The sequence below is a fragment of the Somniosus microcephalus genome, chromosome 2 (assembly GCF_052327205.1).
Source record: "Somniosus microcephalus isolate GS21.2 chromosome 2, FLI_Smic_1.0, whole genome shotgun sequence".
Taxonomy (NCBI): domain Eukaryota; kingdom Metazoa; phylum Chordata; class Chondrichthyes; order Squaliformes; family Somniosidae; genus Somniosus; species Somniosus microcephalus.
The window spans coordinates 286303630-286317706 of NC_140988.1; the positions used below are offsets into that span (position 1 = coordinate 286303630).

The following is a 14077-nucleotide window of genomic DNA, read 5'->3' on the forward strand; positions in this document are numbered from 1 at the left end:
CCTGTCCAGTCTAATCCCATTTTCCAGCATTTGGTCCATAGCCTTGTATGCAATGGCATTTCAAGTGCTCATCCAAATGCTTCTTGAATGTTATGAGGGTTCCTGCCTCTACCACCCTTTCAGGCAGTGAGTTCCAGATTCCAACCACCCTCTGGGTGAAAAAGTTCCTCCTCAAATCCCCTCCAAACCTCCTGCCCCTTACCTTGAATCTATGCCCCCTTGTTATTGACCCCCCTACTAAGGGGAAAAGTTCCTCTTTATCTACCCTATCTATGCCCCTCATCATTTTGTACACCTCAATCAGGTCCCCCCTCAGCCTTCTTTGCTCCAAGGAAAACAACCCCAGCCTGTTTAGTCTTTCTTCATAGCTGAGGCGCTCCATCCCAGGTAACATCCTGGTGAATCTTCTCTGCACCCTCTCCAAAGCAATCACACCCTTCCTATAGTGAGGCGACCAGAACTGCACACAGTACTCCAGCTGTGGCCTCACCAGCGTTTTGTACAGCTCCATCATAACCTCCCTGCTCTTATATTCTATGCCTCGGCTAATGAAGGCAAGTATCCCATATGCCTTTTTAACCACCTTATCTACCTGTTCCGCTGCCTTCAGGGATCTATGTACATGTACACCAAGGTCCCTCTGACCCTCTGTACTTCCTAGGGCCCTACCACTCATTGTGTATTCCCTTGCCTTATTTGTCCGTCCAAAATGCATCACCTCGCACTTTTCAGGGTTAAATTCCATTTGCCACTTTTCCGCCCATCTGACCAACCCGTTTATATCGTCCTGTAGCCTGAGGCTTTCCTCCTCGCAATTTACCACCCCACCAATTTTCGTGTCATCTGCAAACTTACTGATCATACCTTTTACATTCTCATCCAAATCATTTATGTAGATCACAAACAGCAAGGGTCCCAGCACCGATCCCTGAGGTACCCCACTGGACACAGGCTTCCAGTCACAAAAGCAACCTTCGACCATCACCCTCTGCCTCCTGCCACTCAGCCAGTTTAGGATCCAACGCGCCAAGGCACCCTGGATCCCATGGGCTCTTACCTTCTTGACCAGTCTCCTATGCGGGACTTTGTCAAAAGCTTTACTGAAATCCATGTAAACCACATCCACAGCATTTCCCTTATCCACACACCAAGTCACCCCCTCGAAAAATTCAATCAGATTGGTCAGACATGATTTACCCTTGACAAAGCCATGCTGACTATCCCCGATTAATCCTTGCCTCTCCAAGTGGAGACTAATTTTGTCCCTCAGAATTTTTTCCAATAATTTCCCTACCACAGATGTTAGGCTCACTGGCCTGTAATTCCCTGGTTTATCCCTGCTACCCTTCTTGAATAATGGTACTACGTTAGCTGTTCTCCAGTCCTCTGGTACATCCCCTGTGGCCAGAAAGGTTCTGAAAATTTGTGTCAGAGCCCCTGCAACCTCCTCCTTTGCCTCACACAACAGCCTGGGATACATCCCGTCCGGGCCTGGGGATTTATCCACTTTTTGGCCTGCTAAAACCGCTAGTACCTCCTCCCTCTCGATGCTAATATGTTCAAGTATGTCACAGTCCCCTTGCCCGATTTCTATGTCTACATCGTCTTTCTCCATAGTGAACACAGATGCAAAAAATTCATTTAAAACCCCGCCTACATCATCTGGCTCTACACACAGATTGCCACTTTGGTCCCTAATGGGCCCTACCCTTTCCCTGGTTATCCTCTTGCCCTTAATATACTTATAAAACATCTTAGGATTTTCCTTTATTTTGCTCGCCAGTGTTATTTCATGGCCCCTCCTCGCCCTCCTAATTTCTTTTTTAAGTATGCCCCTGCACTTTTTATACTCCTCTCGGGCTTCCTCCGTCTTTAGTCTTTTGTAACTGCCAAAAGCCCCCCTTTTTTTCCTAATGCATTTTTGTATATCCCTTGTCATCCAAGGTTCCCTTTGCTTGTTGGTCCCACCCTTGACCTTTACAGGAACATGTTGGCGTTGTACTCTCTCTATTTCCCTTCTGAAAGTCTCCCACTGCTTTGATGTGGATTTTCCTATAAGTAGCTGCTCCCAGTCCACTTTGGCCAGATCCTGCCTTATCATATTAAAATCGGCCTTTCCCCAATTTAGAATCCTTATTTCCGGGCCGTCTTTGTCTTTTTCCATGACCACCTTAAATCTCACAGAATTATGGTCACTGTCGCCAAAATGCTCTCCTACTGACACTTCCACCACTTGCCCGGCTACATTCCCTAGAATTAGGTCCAGTACCGCCCCCTCTCTTGTAGGACTTTCTACATGTTGGCTCAAAAAGCTCTCCTGGATGCAGTTTAAGAATTCTGCACCCTCTAAGCCTTTCACACTCTGACTATCCCAATTAATATTGGGGAAGTTGAAATCCCCCACTATTATTACCCTATTATTTTCGCACTTCTCTGAGATTTGCCTACATATCTGTCCCTCTATCTCCCCCTGACTGTTCGGGGGCCTATAGTACACTCCTAGCAAAGTGCTTGCCCCCTTTTTGTTTTTAAGTTCTACCCATATGGCCTCATTGGAGGAACCCGCTAATATATCATCCCTCCTTACAGCAGTAATTGATTCCTTAATTAATATTGCAACACTCCCTCCCCTTTTACACCCCCCTCTGTCTCGCCTGAAGATTCTATACCCCGGAATATTGAGCTGCCAGTCCTGACCCTCCCTCAACCATGTCTCCGTGATAGCAACAATATCGTACTCCCATGTGTTCAGCAACAACTTCAGTTCATCCACCTTATTTGCAAGACTCCTTGCATTAAAATAAATGCCTTCCAGCCTTGCCATATTCCCTTTTGCCTTCATATATTTGCTCTGCCTTCCCAGCTGACTTGTTTTTTCCTCCGTATTTGGCTGTAAATCACCCCCTACTATAGTTCCACTCTGTATCCCATCCCCCTGCCAAGTTAGTTTAAACCCCCCCCAACAGTGCTAGCAAACCTTCCCGCAAGGATATAGGTCCCCCTCTGGTTCAGGTGTAAACCGTCCGACTTGTACAAGTCCCACCTTTCCCAGAAGCAGACCCAGTGATCCAGGAAACTAAAGCCCTCCCTCCTGCACCATCCCTTTAGCCACGCATTCATCTGTTCTATCTTCCTATTCCTATACTCACTAGCACGTGGCACCGGGAGTAATCCAGAGATTACAACCTTTGAGGTCCTGCTCTTTAATCTTCCACCTAGCTCCTTAAATTCTTGCTGCAGGACCTCATCCCTCTTTTTACCTATGTCGTTGGTACCAATGTGGACCACGACCTCTGGCTATTCACCCTCCCCCTCCAGAATGCCCTGCAGCCGCTCAGTGACATCCTTGACCCTGGCACCAGGGAGGCAACAAACCATCCTGGATTCACGTCTACGGCCACAGAAACGCCTATCTGTTCCCCTTACTATAGAATCCCCTACCACTATTGCTCTCCCACTCTTTTTCCTGGGTTCTGGGTGTGTGGGTTCCGTGTGTGTGGGTTCCGTGTGTGTGGCTTCCGTGTGTGTGAGTTCCGTGTGTGTGGGTTCCGTGTGTGTGGGTTCCGTGTGTGTGTGATCCGTGTGAGTGGGATCCGTGTGTGTGGGTTCCGTGTGTGGGGTGCGTGTGTGTATCCAACCTTCTGACACACCAGTGAGTTAACATTGGGGAGAGGCCGTTCACCTGATCCGTGTGTGGGAAGGAATACACAAATTCATCCGGTTGGAAGAACATGATCCATGTCTAAGAGAGGGGGGAGAACGTGATCTGTCTTCCCAGCTGGATCATGTTCTCGCTCTCATACCCCATCATTAGATCTGGATCACATTCTTCCCCCATCCCCACTGTTCTCTCTCATGCAGTAACCCCACCCCCCCGGGTTCCTGACCTTCTTCCCCTCCGAGCTCCTGACCTTCTCCTCCCGAGCGCCTGACCTTGTCTCCCCCCGTGGTCCTGACCTTCTCCTCCCGAGTTCTTGACCTTCTCTCCCCCCACTCCGAGCTCCTCTTTACCCCCCCGAGCTCCTCTTTACCCCCCCCAGAGCTCCTCTTCTCTCCTCCCTCTGATCCCCTCTACTCTCCCCTCCTCTGATCCCCTCCGATTCCTGACCTTCTCCACAGGGAGCTGAAGAAATCATGGTTGACGCTGCAGGCCGCTGCCCTGTAGCTAGGTGCATGCACGTTTGGAACCTCTGGTGTGCATGTGCAGCTGGTTCCGGGACAATGTTTAGGCTCCGCCCCCATATGGTGCACGATGCAGAAGACCCAACAACAACAACTTGTATTTATATAGCGCCTTTAACATAGTAAAACATCCCAAGGCGCTTCACAGGTGTATTATAAGATAAAACATTTGACACTGAGCCACATAAGGAGAAATTAGGGCAGGTGACCAAAAGCTTAGTCAAAGAGGTAGGTTATAAGGAGCGTCTTAAAGGAGGAATTCCAGAGCTTAGGGCCTAGGCAACAGAAGGCACGGCCACCAATGGTTGAGCGATTATAATCAGGGATGCTCAAGAGGGCTGAATTAGAGGAGCGCAGATATCTCGGGGGGTTGTGGGGCTGAAGATTACAGAGATAGGGAGTGACGATGCCATGGAGGGATTTGAAAACAAGGATGAGAATTTTGAAATCGAGGTGTTGCTTAACTGGGAGCCAATGTAGGTCAGCGAGCACAGGGCTGATGGGTGAACGGTACTTGGTGTGAGTTAGGACATGGGCAGCTGAGTTTTGGATGACCTCAAGTTTACATAGGGTAGAATGTGGGAGGCCAGCCAGGAATGCGTTGGAATAGTCAAGTCTAACAGTAACAAAGGCATGGATGAGGGTTTCAGCAGCGGATGAGCTGAGGCAAGGGCAGAGATGGGCGATGTTACGGAGGTGGAAATAGGCGGTCTTATTTATGCCATGGATATGTGGTCGGAAGCTCATTTCAGGGTCAAATATGACACCAAGGTTGCGAACAGTGTGGTTCAGCCTCAGACATATGTTAGGGAGAGGGATGGAGTCAGTGGCTACGGAACAGAGTTTGTGGCGGGGACCAAAAACAGTGGCTTCGGTCTTCCCAATATTTAATTGGAGAAAATTTTCTGCTCATCCAGAACTGGATGTCGGACAAGCAGTCTGACAATTTAGAGACAGTGGAGGGGTCGAGAGACGTGGTGGTGAGGTAGAGCTGGGTGTGGTCAGCGTACATGTGGAAACTGATGCTGTTTTCGGATGATGTCGCCAAGGAGCAGCATGTAGATGAGAAATAGGAGGAGGCCAAGGATAGATCCTTGGGGGACACCAGAGGTAACGATGCGGGAGCGGGAAGGGAAGCCGTTGCAGGGGACCTGTGGTTATTCGCACGACCCCATGTGAATAATCACAGTGCAAAAGGAAACATTTCACTTGGAACCCTTACAGGCTTTCATCTCAGAAAGCACTGATGTAATCTTACCTGCCAGTATACCCACACAGGATCCAATTGCAGCATGCAGACATATGATTGGAGAGGAGATAATTAATGCAACAAGAAAAATGCCACCAGTCCAGGGATTGTCACAGCCATACACCTGCCCAACTCCCACTGGGATAGATCTCAGAAGCTGAATAAAAATGAAGCAAGGAGACATTAAGTGATTTTTAAGGAATGTGAATTTTCTTTCAATAAGTTGCTGGTGAAGTAGACAATCAAGGCAAAACTGCTGACAAACAGTGGAAATGCAGTGCATACCTCATATTTGCACCAATGCAGCTATTTAAAGTGCATCATATAAATAGTGTTTAATTGGACAATTATTTATGAAAAGGTGTTTATTTGTTATGGAAATGATCACATACCTGTCTACTTTTCACAAGATAAAGGTTTTTTTTAAAGATCAGGACACTAATGTAGGATTCAGGAACTGGCCCACATTGTAAACTAAGCTTCCCACTTTTGCCGAGCAGTACAATCAGTTTGTATCACCGCAAATGAACTTTGGATCCAATTGATTCGACCTTTTTTATATTGCCAAAACCAGCTAAAAACTGTGTTTTCTTTGCGTAGAAAGCAAATGTTGTAAAAATTATTAATTGAATCTTTTCGTCTTTCTGGGCCAGATAGGCACCATGGAGCCTTGAGCCACATACAAAGTTTAAAACCATGTCCCTTTAATCTCGATACTAACAGACTGTGCTGTTCTAATTTAAAAATTATCCAATGATGAAGCAACTTTGCTAAAAATACCACTTACAAAACCTTCAGACCCACAAATAGAAACAGGAAAAGCCAGCAAATAAGAAACATCGGCACAAATGGGCTGAGTTGCCAGGCCTTGGAGGCTGCAGTTAGCCATAGGGCCACAGGTTGAACATTTCTGACATATGGTTAAATTTGATGTTCGGTAGCAAGACACTTCATAGGACAAATGCCTTTAAGGCTGTTAATTATTTGTTTAACTCTATTATGTTTTTATCTCTTATGTGCCGATAGTAATGTAGGATACTTGGCTGACATTTTTGGCAAGTTGACATCAGATCTTGGGTAGTGGGGCTGAAAGTTCACAGCCCTTCTGGTGCAATCTTGCAATAACTCTGGCAGGATGTGTTGGAAAGGTCAAAGATTAGGCTGAGATCTAGATTATGTTGAGATTAGGCAGTTGGCCCTACATGGGTGTCCAGGGCAGACACTTAAAGAAAAATGTAGATCTTTATAAAATGACTTTAAAGTGGTCCCCTTACAAAGGGGGCTGCTGAGGCACATCTAAGTTCTTTCCTGGGAGGTTCCTGGCACCCCACCAACCCTCCCCCACCCCCGAACCGCAAAGTTGAGCCAAACTTTCTGTACTGTCTCTTACGATACCTGACCCTTTGTGGACCTCACCTAGGATCGAGCCTCCCCCCCAACCCTCCCACCCACCAAACCCCACTAAACTTACTTGTGTTGAGCTGCTTGTGATCATACTGTGCTTTTGAGGCCACCAGATTTTACGCTTTCTTCGATTGGCAAGCTGCTTACTGATGGTATGGGAATGAAGCCCAGCCATGAATATTGGTGGGGCCTCAGACTGGTAGTGGGTTCCTACAACCCACCTCTCACCCACTGGAATTGGACACATGAACATCTATCCCTATATGTTTTCACGGCAGATTTGTAACCAAGTATTATTCTGAAAAGTATTATGAGAGCCTAGTGCACAAAAGAGGGAGATTATCCTATTATTGTAATCAATGCAATTCACAGCCAGTTTGTATGCACTTGTATATTAACAGATGACTTTTAAGTCCTTCAGTAACATATATAATTGCATATATAAAGAAAAAATATATAGTTGCAAATTAATAGTTATTCAAATGAGAATATAAGTTTATTCAAAATTAATTACATTTGAATAGATATATTTTACTGTCTATATTTAATGCTACCTCTACCAGTTTAATGTTCTTGTGATCATACTGTGTTTAAGGACTGTAAAATGACATATTATATTCCTTACCATTGGAATACTGAGATCAGGCCATGTAATGTTTTGTGATGAAATCACAGGTTCAATAAGAACCTGAGGGAAATGCTGGTTGTAGTGTCCTGTTGCAGCCATGAACAAGCCAACAGACATATTAAAAGGCAAAGTGAAAACTGGTAGGTCCCATTTTCCCATCACAGCGGCCAGGGCACTTGAAATAATAGGGCTGCAAAAAGAAATTGCTTTTAGTAACAAATATAAAATAAAGTTTTCATTTATTAAAAGACATTATTTCCCTCTTACAAAAAGAATAAATGATCTTTAATCACTATTTGATATTCACTAACAAAATGGCAGAAACGTGTGGTTTTAAATTGTTTGCTTTCATTTGCGGGAACAAAAAAAAGTCCAATTATAACACACCTATAATAATGATTAACATTTCTCAAGCAGTTAGTGAGCCAGCTAACCAATATAAACAACAACAACTTGTATTTGTATTAAAATTCAATCCAGCTGTGGGATGTGCAATACGACTCACCAAAATAGCTGGGTGACCATAAAGTAAAGCCATTTTCCCCCCAAGTTTTCTTACATGGAAGTCTGAGGTGTGGAAAAATGGCAGGACCTTTTTGATTTCTAAGGAGGTGCCTCCAAGCATGCTTTGGAGAAAGCAACAATAGCAATACAAAGAGGAATGCTTACAAGGCTGTAGGAAGTGAGAATAACAAGGTTTTATGTAAATGTTATTATATATTGCCATGATGGCAATAGTAATGTACACAGGCCAAATCTTTCTCTGCCAAATCACCTGTCTGTGTCCATATTCCTGTTTTATTTAAAGACAAAACTTTCACATAATAGCAGGGTACAGTGTTGAATGAGTAGTGGGACCCTATCACTAGAAACCTTTCGCTGAATATGAGAAGAATATGGATTTATTTAGGAGGGAGGTTCTGAAAGACTTTGGGAGTGCAAATATTGGCGGTCCTCACAGATCATTGGGATGCACCATATTAATCACACATTCTTTGTTAATTGTGTCAAATACATAGATTGCGTACAAACACTTGATAGTGGATTTTATGAGGACTTAGTAGTTGGATGGATAGATGTGTAATTTATTTATAATGTCCCATCTGCTCTCTTCACAGAGCAAGGAGAACCAGTTGTAGCTCTTTTACCTCTGAGTCAGAAGGTTGTGGATTCAAGCCCCACTCCAGAGGCTTGAGCACATAACCTTGGCGGTGTAATGTATATACCTTTAAGGGGGGAACTACTTTTTACAGCTCATGTATACTGTAGTACTGGCACTGACCACACCTGTATATAGCACTGAGTAGTAATCTGTACAGTTCAGTTCCAGAGTGAGCCACGTTGAATAAACACCTGTTGTACCATTCTCCTGCAGTCTGTGTCTTACTACTGATGGACACAACATTGGCGATGAGGCAAATTCGATCCTACCTGCAACTCTGCATCACCTCCCAGGGATTAGTTCCTGGAGACCAGTAGATTGGAGGTCAAGGCCAGAGACACGGGCGTCGACCACGGGCAACCGCCCAGTCATCCAGCAGAGACTCGAGAATTGCGGGGGAAGCTGTTGAGAGCCAGGCTTGGCTTTCCAGTCACGGTGGTCCAGTGAAACGGGCTGGCAACAGGTAGTGCGCAGACCCTTCCCGGATAGCGGCGGGCTAGAGCCCGACCGAGCGGCACAGCAAAGGGCCGAGAAGCATCGACGGGAGAGAGAGAGAGAGGGCAGAGCGCACAGGGCACAGCCGGTGTTCAGGGGCCGAGCAGCATCGAGGAGAGGGAGAGAGATGCGCAGAAACCCGCGAGGCGCCGCCATTGCCACGAGGACCGCCGAGAGCGGCGTTGGCAGCAGCGGGGGAGGAAGGAAAGCGCGGGAGATGCCATTTTAAGCCATCTTAAACCACACCCAAAATGCTGAAGAGTGGCAGTATCACCGCATTTGACAATGAAGTCGAAGATTGGACTACACATGTCGAACGAATAGAGGTATACTGCAAGGCAAATGAGGTGTCAGATGACAAGAAAGCGTTGGTATTGTTAAATTTAATGGGTGCAAAGACGTATGGCTTATTACGAAATCTAGTAACCCCAGCAAAGCCAGTGGAAAATAGTTTTGGAGACATAGTGACGATACTACAGGAACATTTAAACCCCACACCGCTGCTGATAGCAGAAGATTCAAGTTTCACAAACGGAACCAGCATAAGGATGAAAGCAATGCTGAATATTTAACAGAACTGCGCAAACTATCGAAACACTGCCAGTTTGGAACGGGACTGGCAGATACCTTAAGGGACAAGTTTGTGTGTGGGCTTCAAAGTGAAGGAACCCAGAAACGGCTTTTATCTGAAAAGGACGTTACGCTGGACAAGGCTTTCAGCATTGCGGTATCATATGAAGCAGCAGCACGGGGCACTGCAGAGATACAACAGAGACCGCAAGAATATGGCACAAACGAAATGTCATACAGAACAGAGAAGTGCTATCACTGCGGCAGAACAACACACGATCACAATGATTGCTGGTTCAAAGACAAAGTGTGCAGACAGTGTGGAAAAGTAGGACACATAGCACGAGTCTGCAGGTCGGGAAAGAAAACCAGCAATAAGAAATCTCCAAAAGAAAAGTACAAGAAGGTACATAAGGTGACGGAGAATAGTTCAGACGAACAAAAGAGTGATACCAACTCCGAAAGCAGGGAGCTGACTGTGGCTGCCAAAAAGGATGACGACGTCACACCTGGGCGACTGTCAAAGATCCTAACCGACACGCAAGAAGTGTTCCAGCAAGGACTCGGAACACTAAAAGGCATGACAGCAACAATTAAAATCGAAGAAAACGCAAGCCCAAAATTTTTTAAGGCCAGACCGGTACCTTATGCGATCCGCCCAGCTGTCGAAGCAGAGCTGGAGAGTTTGGAACGTTCAGGAGTACTGTCCAAGGTAGACTGGAGCGAGTGGGCTACACCCATCGTCCCTGTGATGAAAAAGTCGTTGAGCAGCACGCCTGGGGTACCAAGGAAGGTTCGCATCTGTGGGGACTTTAAGGTAACAGTGAACCCAGTCCTTCACACCGTGCAATATCCACTTCCGCGGATTGAAGATATTTTCGCCTCGCTATCTGGAGGGAAACGCTTCACTAAGATTGATCTGGCCCAGGCGTATCTGCAAATGGAGGTAGAAGCAGCATCAAAAAATTACCTCACAATCAACACCCATAAAGGTCTCTACCAATACAACCGGCTGGTATTCGGGGTAGCATCAGCTCCGGCTATTTGGCAGAGGGCAATGGAACAAGTCCTGCAAGGGATCCCAGGGACCCAGTGTTATTTGGATGACATCCTGGTCACAGGCGAAAATGACAGTGATCACCTCGCCAACCTGGAGCAGGTGCTCACTAGATTGAAGGAATATGGGCTCCGAGCTAACCGCCCCAAATGCGAGTTTTTTAAAAAACAGATCTCGTATTGTGGCCACGTTATCGATAAAGAGGGGTTACATAAGTCCCCAGAAAAGATTGAGGCAGTAGTCAAGGCTCCAGCACCGGAAAACGTGTCACAACTGAGGTCGTTCCTCGGGCTGGTAAACTACTACCATAAGTTCTTGCCAAATTTGTCTACAATACTACACCCACTGAACACCCTACTGCAAACTGGAGTTCCATGGAAGTGGAGTGACGAATGTAAACGAGCTTTCCAGAAGATCAAAACACTAATCACATCGAAAGAGGTATTGGCCCATTTCAACCCAGCACTACCAATTCGGTTGGCGTGTGATGCGTCACCTTACGGCATTGGAGCGGTGCTGTCGCACAAATTCTCGGACAGCTCAGAGAGGCCAATAGCCTTTGCGTCACGATCACTAACCTCAGCCGAGCGTAACTACGCCCAGATTGACAGGGAGGCCCTCAGCCTAGTGTGGGGAGTGAAAAAGTTCAATCACTATCTGCACGGGCAGAAATTCACCTTGCTGACTGACCACCAGCCTCTTGTCTCCATTTTTAATCCGAAGAAGGGCGTTCCGATGATGACTGCGCAACGACTACAAAGATGGTCACTCTTTCTAGGGGCGCACCACTATGAGATTGAATATAAGGGCACGAAACAGCATGGAAATGCTGATGGGCTATCACGCCTGCCACTGCCTACTGCGGAGGAAGCACCAGCAGTGGATCCTGTCGAAATATTTCATTTGACTATAGTTGAATACCTACCGGTAACTAACGCTCGTATAGAAAAGGAGACCCGAAATGACCCGACACTGTCTTGGGTATATGATTTGACGGTGAAGGGATGGCCAGCACATGGCGACTCACTGTTGCCAGCATTCTCGACAAGAAGAGAACAGCTGTCAGTGTGCCGGGGGACCTTAATGTGTTGATCCCGAGTGGTAATTCCACCCAAGTTAAGGGATAGAGTGCTCAATGAGCTTCATGAGGGTCATCTGGGAGGGGTAAAAATGAAAAGCCTTGCCAGGGCTTATGTGTGGTGGCCGGGAATCGATAAACAAATCGAGGACCTGACCAAGAGCTGCTCAGGATGCCAGAAAGTCCAAAATGCACCACCACATGCCCCTCTACACCCATGGGAGTGGCCCTCATCTCCATGGCAACAGGTGCATATTGATTTTGCTGGTCCATTCATGGACTCAATGTTTTTAATAGCTGTGGATGCGCACTCGAAATGGCCTTAGGTCATCAAAATGTCCTCCACCACCACGGAGAAAACTATTGCAGTCCTACGGACCATTTTTGCCAGGAACGGCTTGCCAGAACAGATTTGCTCCGATAACGGACCACGGTTTGTGTCCGAAGAGTTCCGGAGGTTTATGAAGAAGAATGGTGTAATTCATTACACATCTGCCCCGTATCATCCAGCCACAAATGGATTGGCTGAGAGGTTCGTACAAACCTTTAAGAAGGCAATAAAGGCTATGTACAATGACAACATTCCGCTGCAGCATAAGGTGGACAATTTCCTGTTCGCCTACCGGAATGCGACACATGCATTCACCAACCAGGCCCCAGCCATGATGTTCTTTAACCGAAGGTTAAGATCTCGCCTGGATTTGCTCAGGCCAAACGTACGAAGAGATGTTGAGAGTAAGCAATTCCAGCACATCCATGAGAAGCCAACAAGGAGCTTCAGTGTAGGGCAACCAGTCTTGGCCCGCGACTACCGAACAGAAAAATGGCAGCCAGGAATGATATGCACACGGCAGGGCCCACTAATGTACACAGTGGACGTTGGGGAGAACATCGTGAGATGCCATGCTGACCAGATCCTAGAGTCACAGGAACAAGTCAACCCCATGCCTCGCCCATACGTACCTGGTGAGGAACCCGACGTACAGGTTGCATCTACCCCAGAAACAGTAGCATCGGAAGCTGATGACCCAACCGACGACAGGGTCCCAGAATCGCCTCCGCACCAAGAGCGAGACACTCGGGAAAGGCACTATCCAGAAGGATCAGAAAGCCTCCCCAAAGACTGAATATATAAATGGACTATTTTCAGCTAACGTTGTATGTTAAAAGTGTTAATTTTAATTAGTTTGATATTTAATTGTTAAATGAGTGTTATGATACTGTTAATCTAAAAGGGGCGGAATTGTAATGTATATACCTTTAAGGGGGGAACTACTTTTTACAGCTCATGTATACTCTAGTACCGGCAGTGACCACACCTGTATATAGCACTGAGTAGTAATCTGTACAGTTCAGTTCCAGAGTGAGCCACGTTGAGTAAACACCTGTTGTACCGTTCTCCTGCAGTCTGTGTCTTACTACTGACGGACACAACAGGCGGACACTTCAGCGCAGTACTAAGGGAGTGGGATTGTCGGAGGTGCCATCTTATCGATGAAACATTAAACAGAGATGCAGTCTGCCCTCTCAAGTAGATAAATAACATCCCATTGCACTATTTGGAGAACAGCAGGGAGTTTGCCCTGTGTCCTGGCCAACATTTATCCTTCAAGCAACACCACCAGAACAGCTTATCTGATAATTTATCTCATTGCTGTTTGTAGAGCCTTATTGTGTGCAAATTAGCTGCAACTTTTGCCTAAATTACATCAACGGCCACAGTTTAAATATAGTTCATTGGTTGTGAAGCGCTTTGGGATGCCCTGAGGATTTGAAAAGTTCTATATGATGCAAGTTTTTTTCTTTCTTTCAAATGGTCTTCAAGGCACCACTTGCTCGAGCACCAAACAGTGCTGCTCACATGTGAAGCAAGTACCAACACAAATATTGACGTTTCTGTACCATGGTGCATGAAGATACAGGGTTTAGCCTCCTTACTGAAGCGATGCTTGGTAAATTGGCTGACTTCTGAAATGCCCCTTTGTGATTGCATGGAAGGAATTTGTGGCATAAACGTTGAGGCCAGTATTGAGCTTCACTATCACTGCTGGCACAGTGCAGGTGGTAAACTGTTCCTGCAGGACTTCTTTGATCTCACAGCATACCTCAATCACAGCCTCCCTGTTGAGCCTGGACCTATGCATCTACTGCTTCTCTGTCATGCCCAGGTAGGAAGGTACAGAGGAACATGGTGTACTATTAAATGCTGCTTTTGTGTTTGGGTAATTGACTTTATCTAATTATTTTCCTAA

The 14077-nt window shown here is 46.2% G+C and overlaps 1 protein-coding gene across 1 annotated transcript in view; it reads right to left on the reverse strand.

The window, feature by feature from the left end:
* LOC147123442 (urea transporter 2-like) overlaps nt 1–14077 on the reverse strand; it is a 138611-nt gene that overhangs the window by 42705 nt on the left and 81829 nt on the right. Inside the window, exons 5-6 of the mRNA XM_085973149.1 lie at nt 7461–7653; nt 5441–5588 (exon numbers count right to left, since the gene is read on the reverse strand). Coding sequence (XP_085829275.1) covers nt 5441–5588; nt 7461–7653 — 341 coding nt within the window. The remainder of the gene's footprint in view (nt 1–5440; nt 5589–7460; nt 7654–14077) is intronic.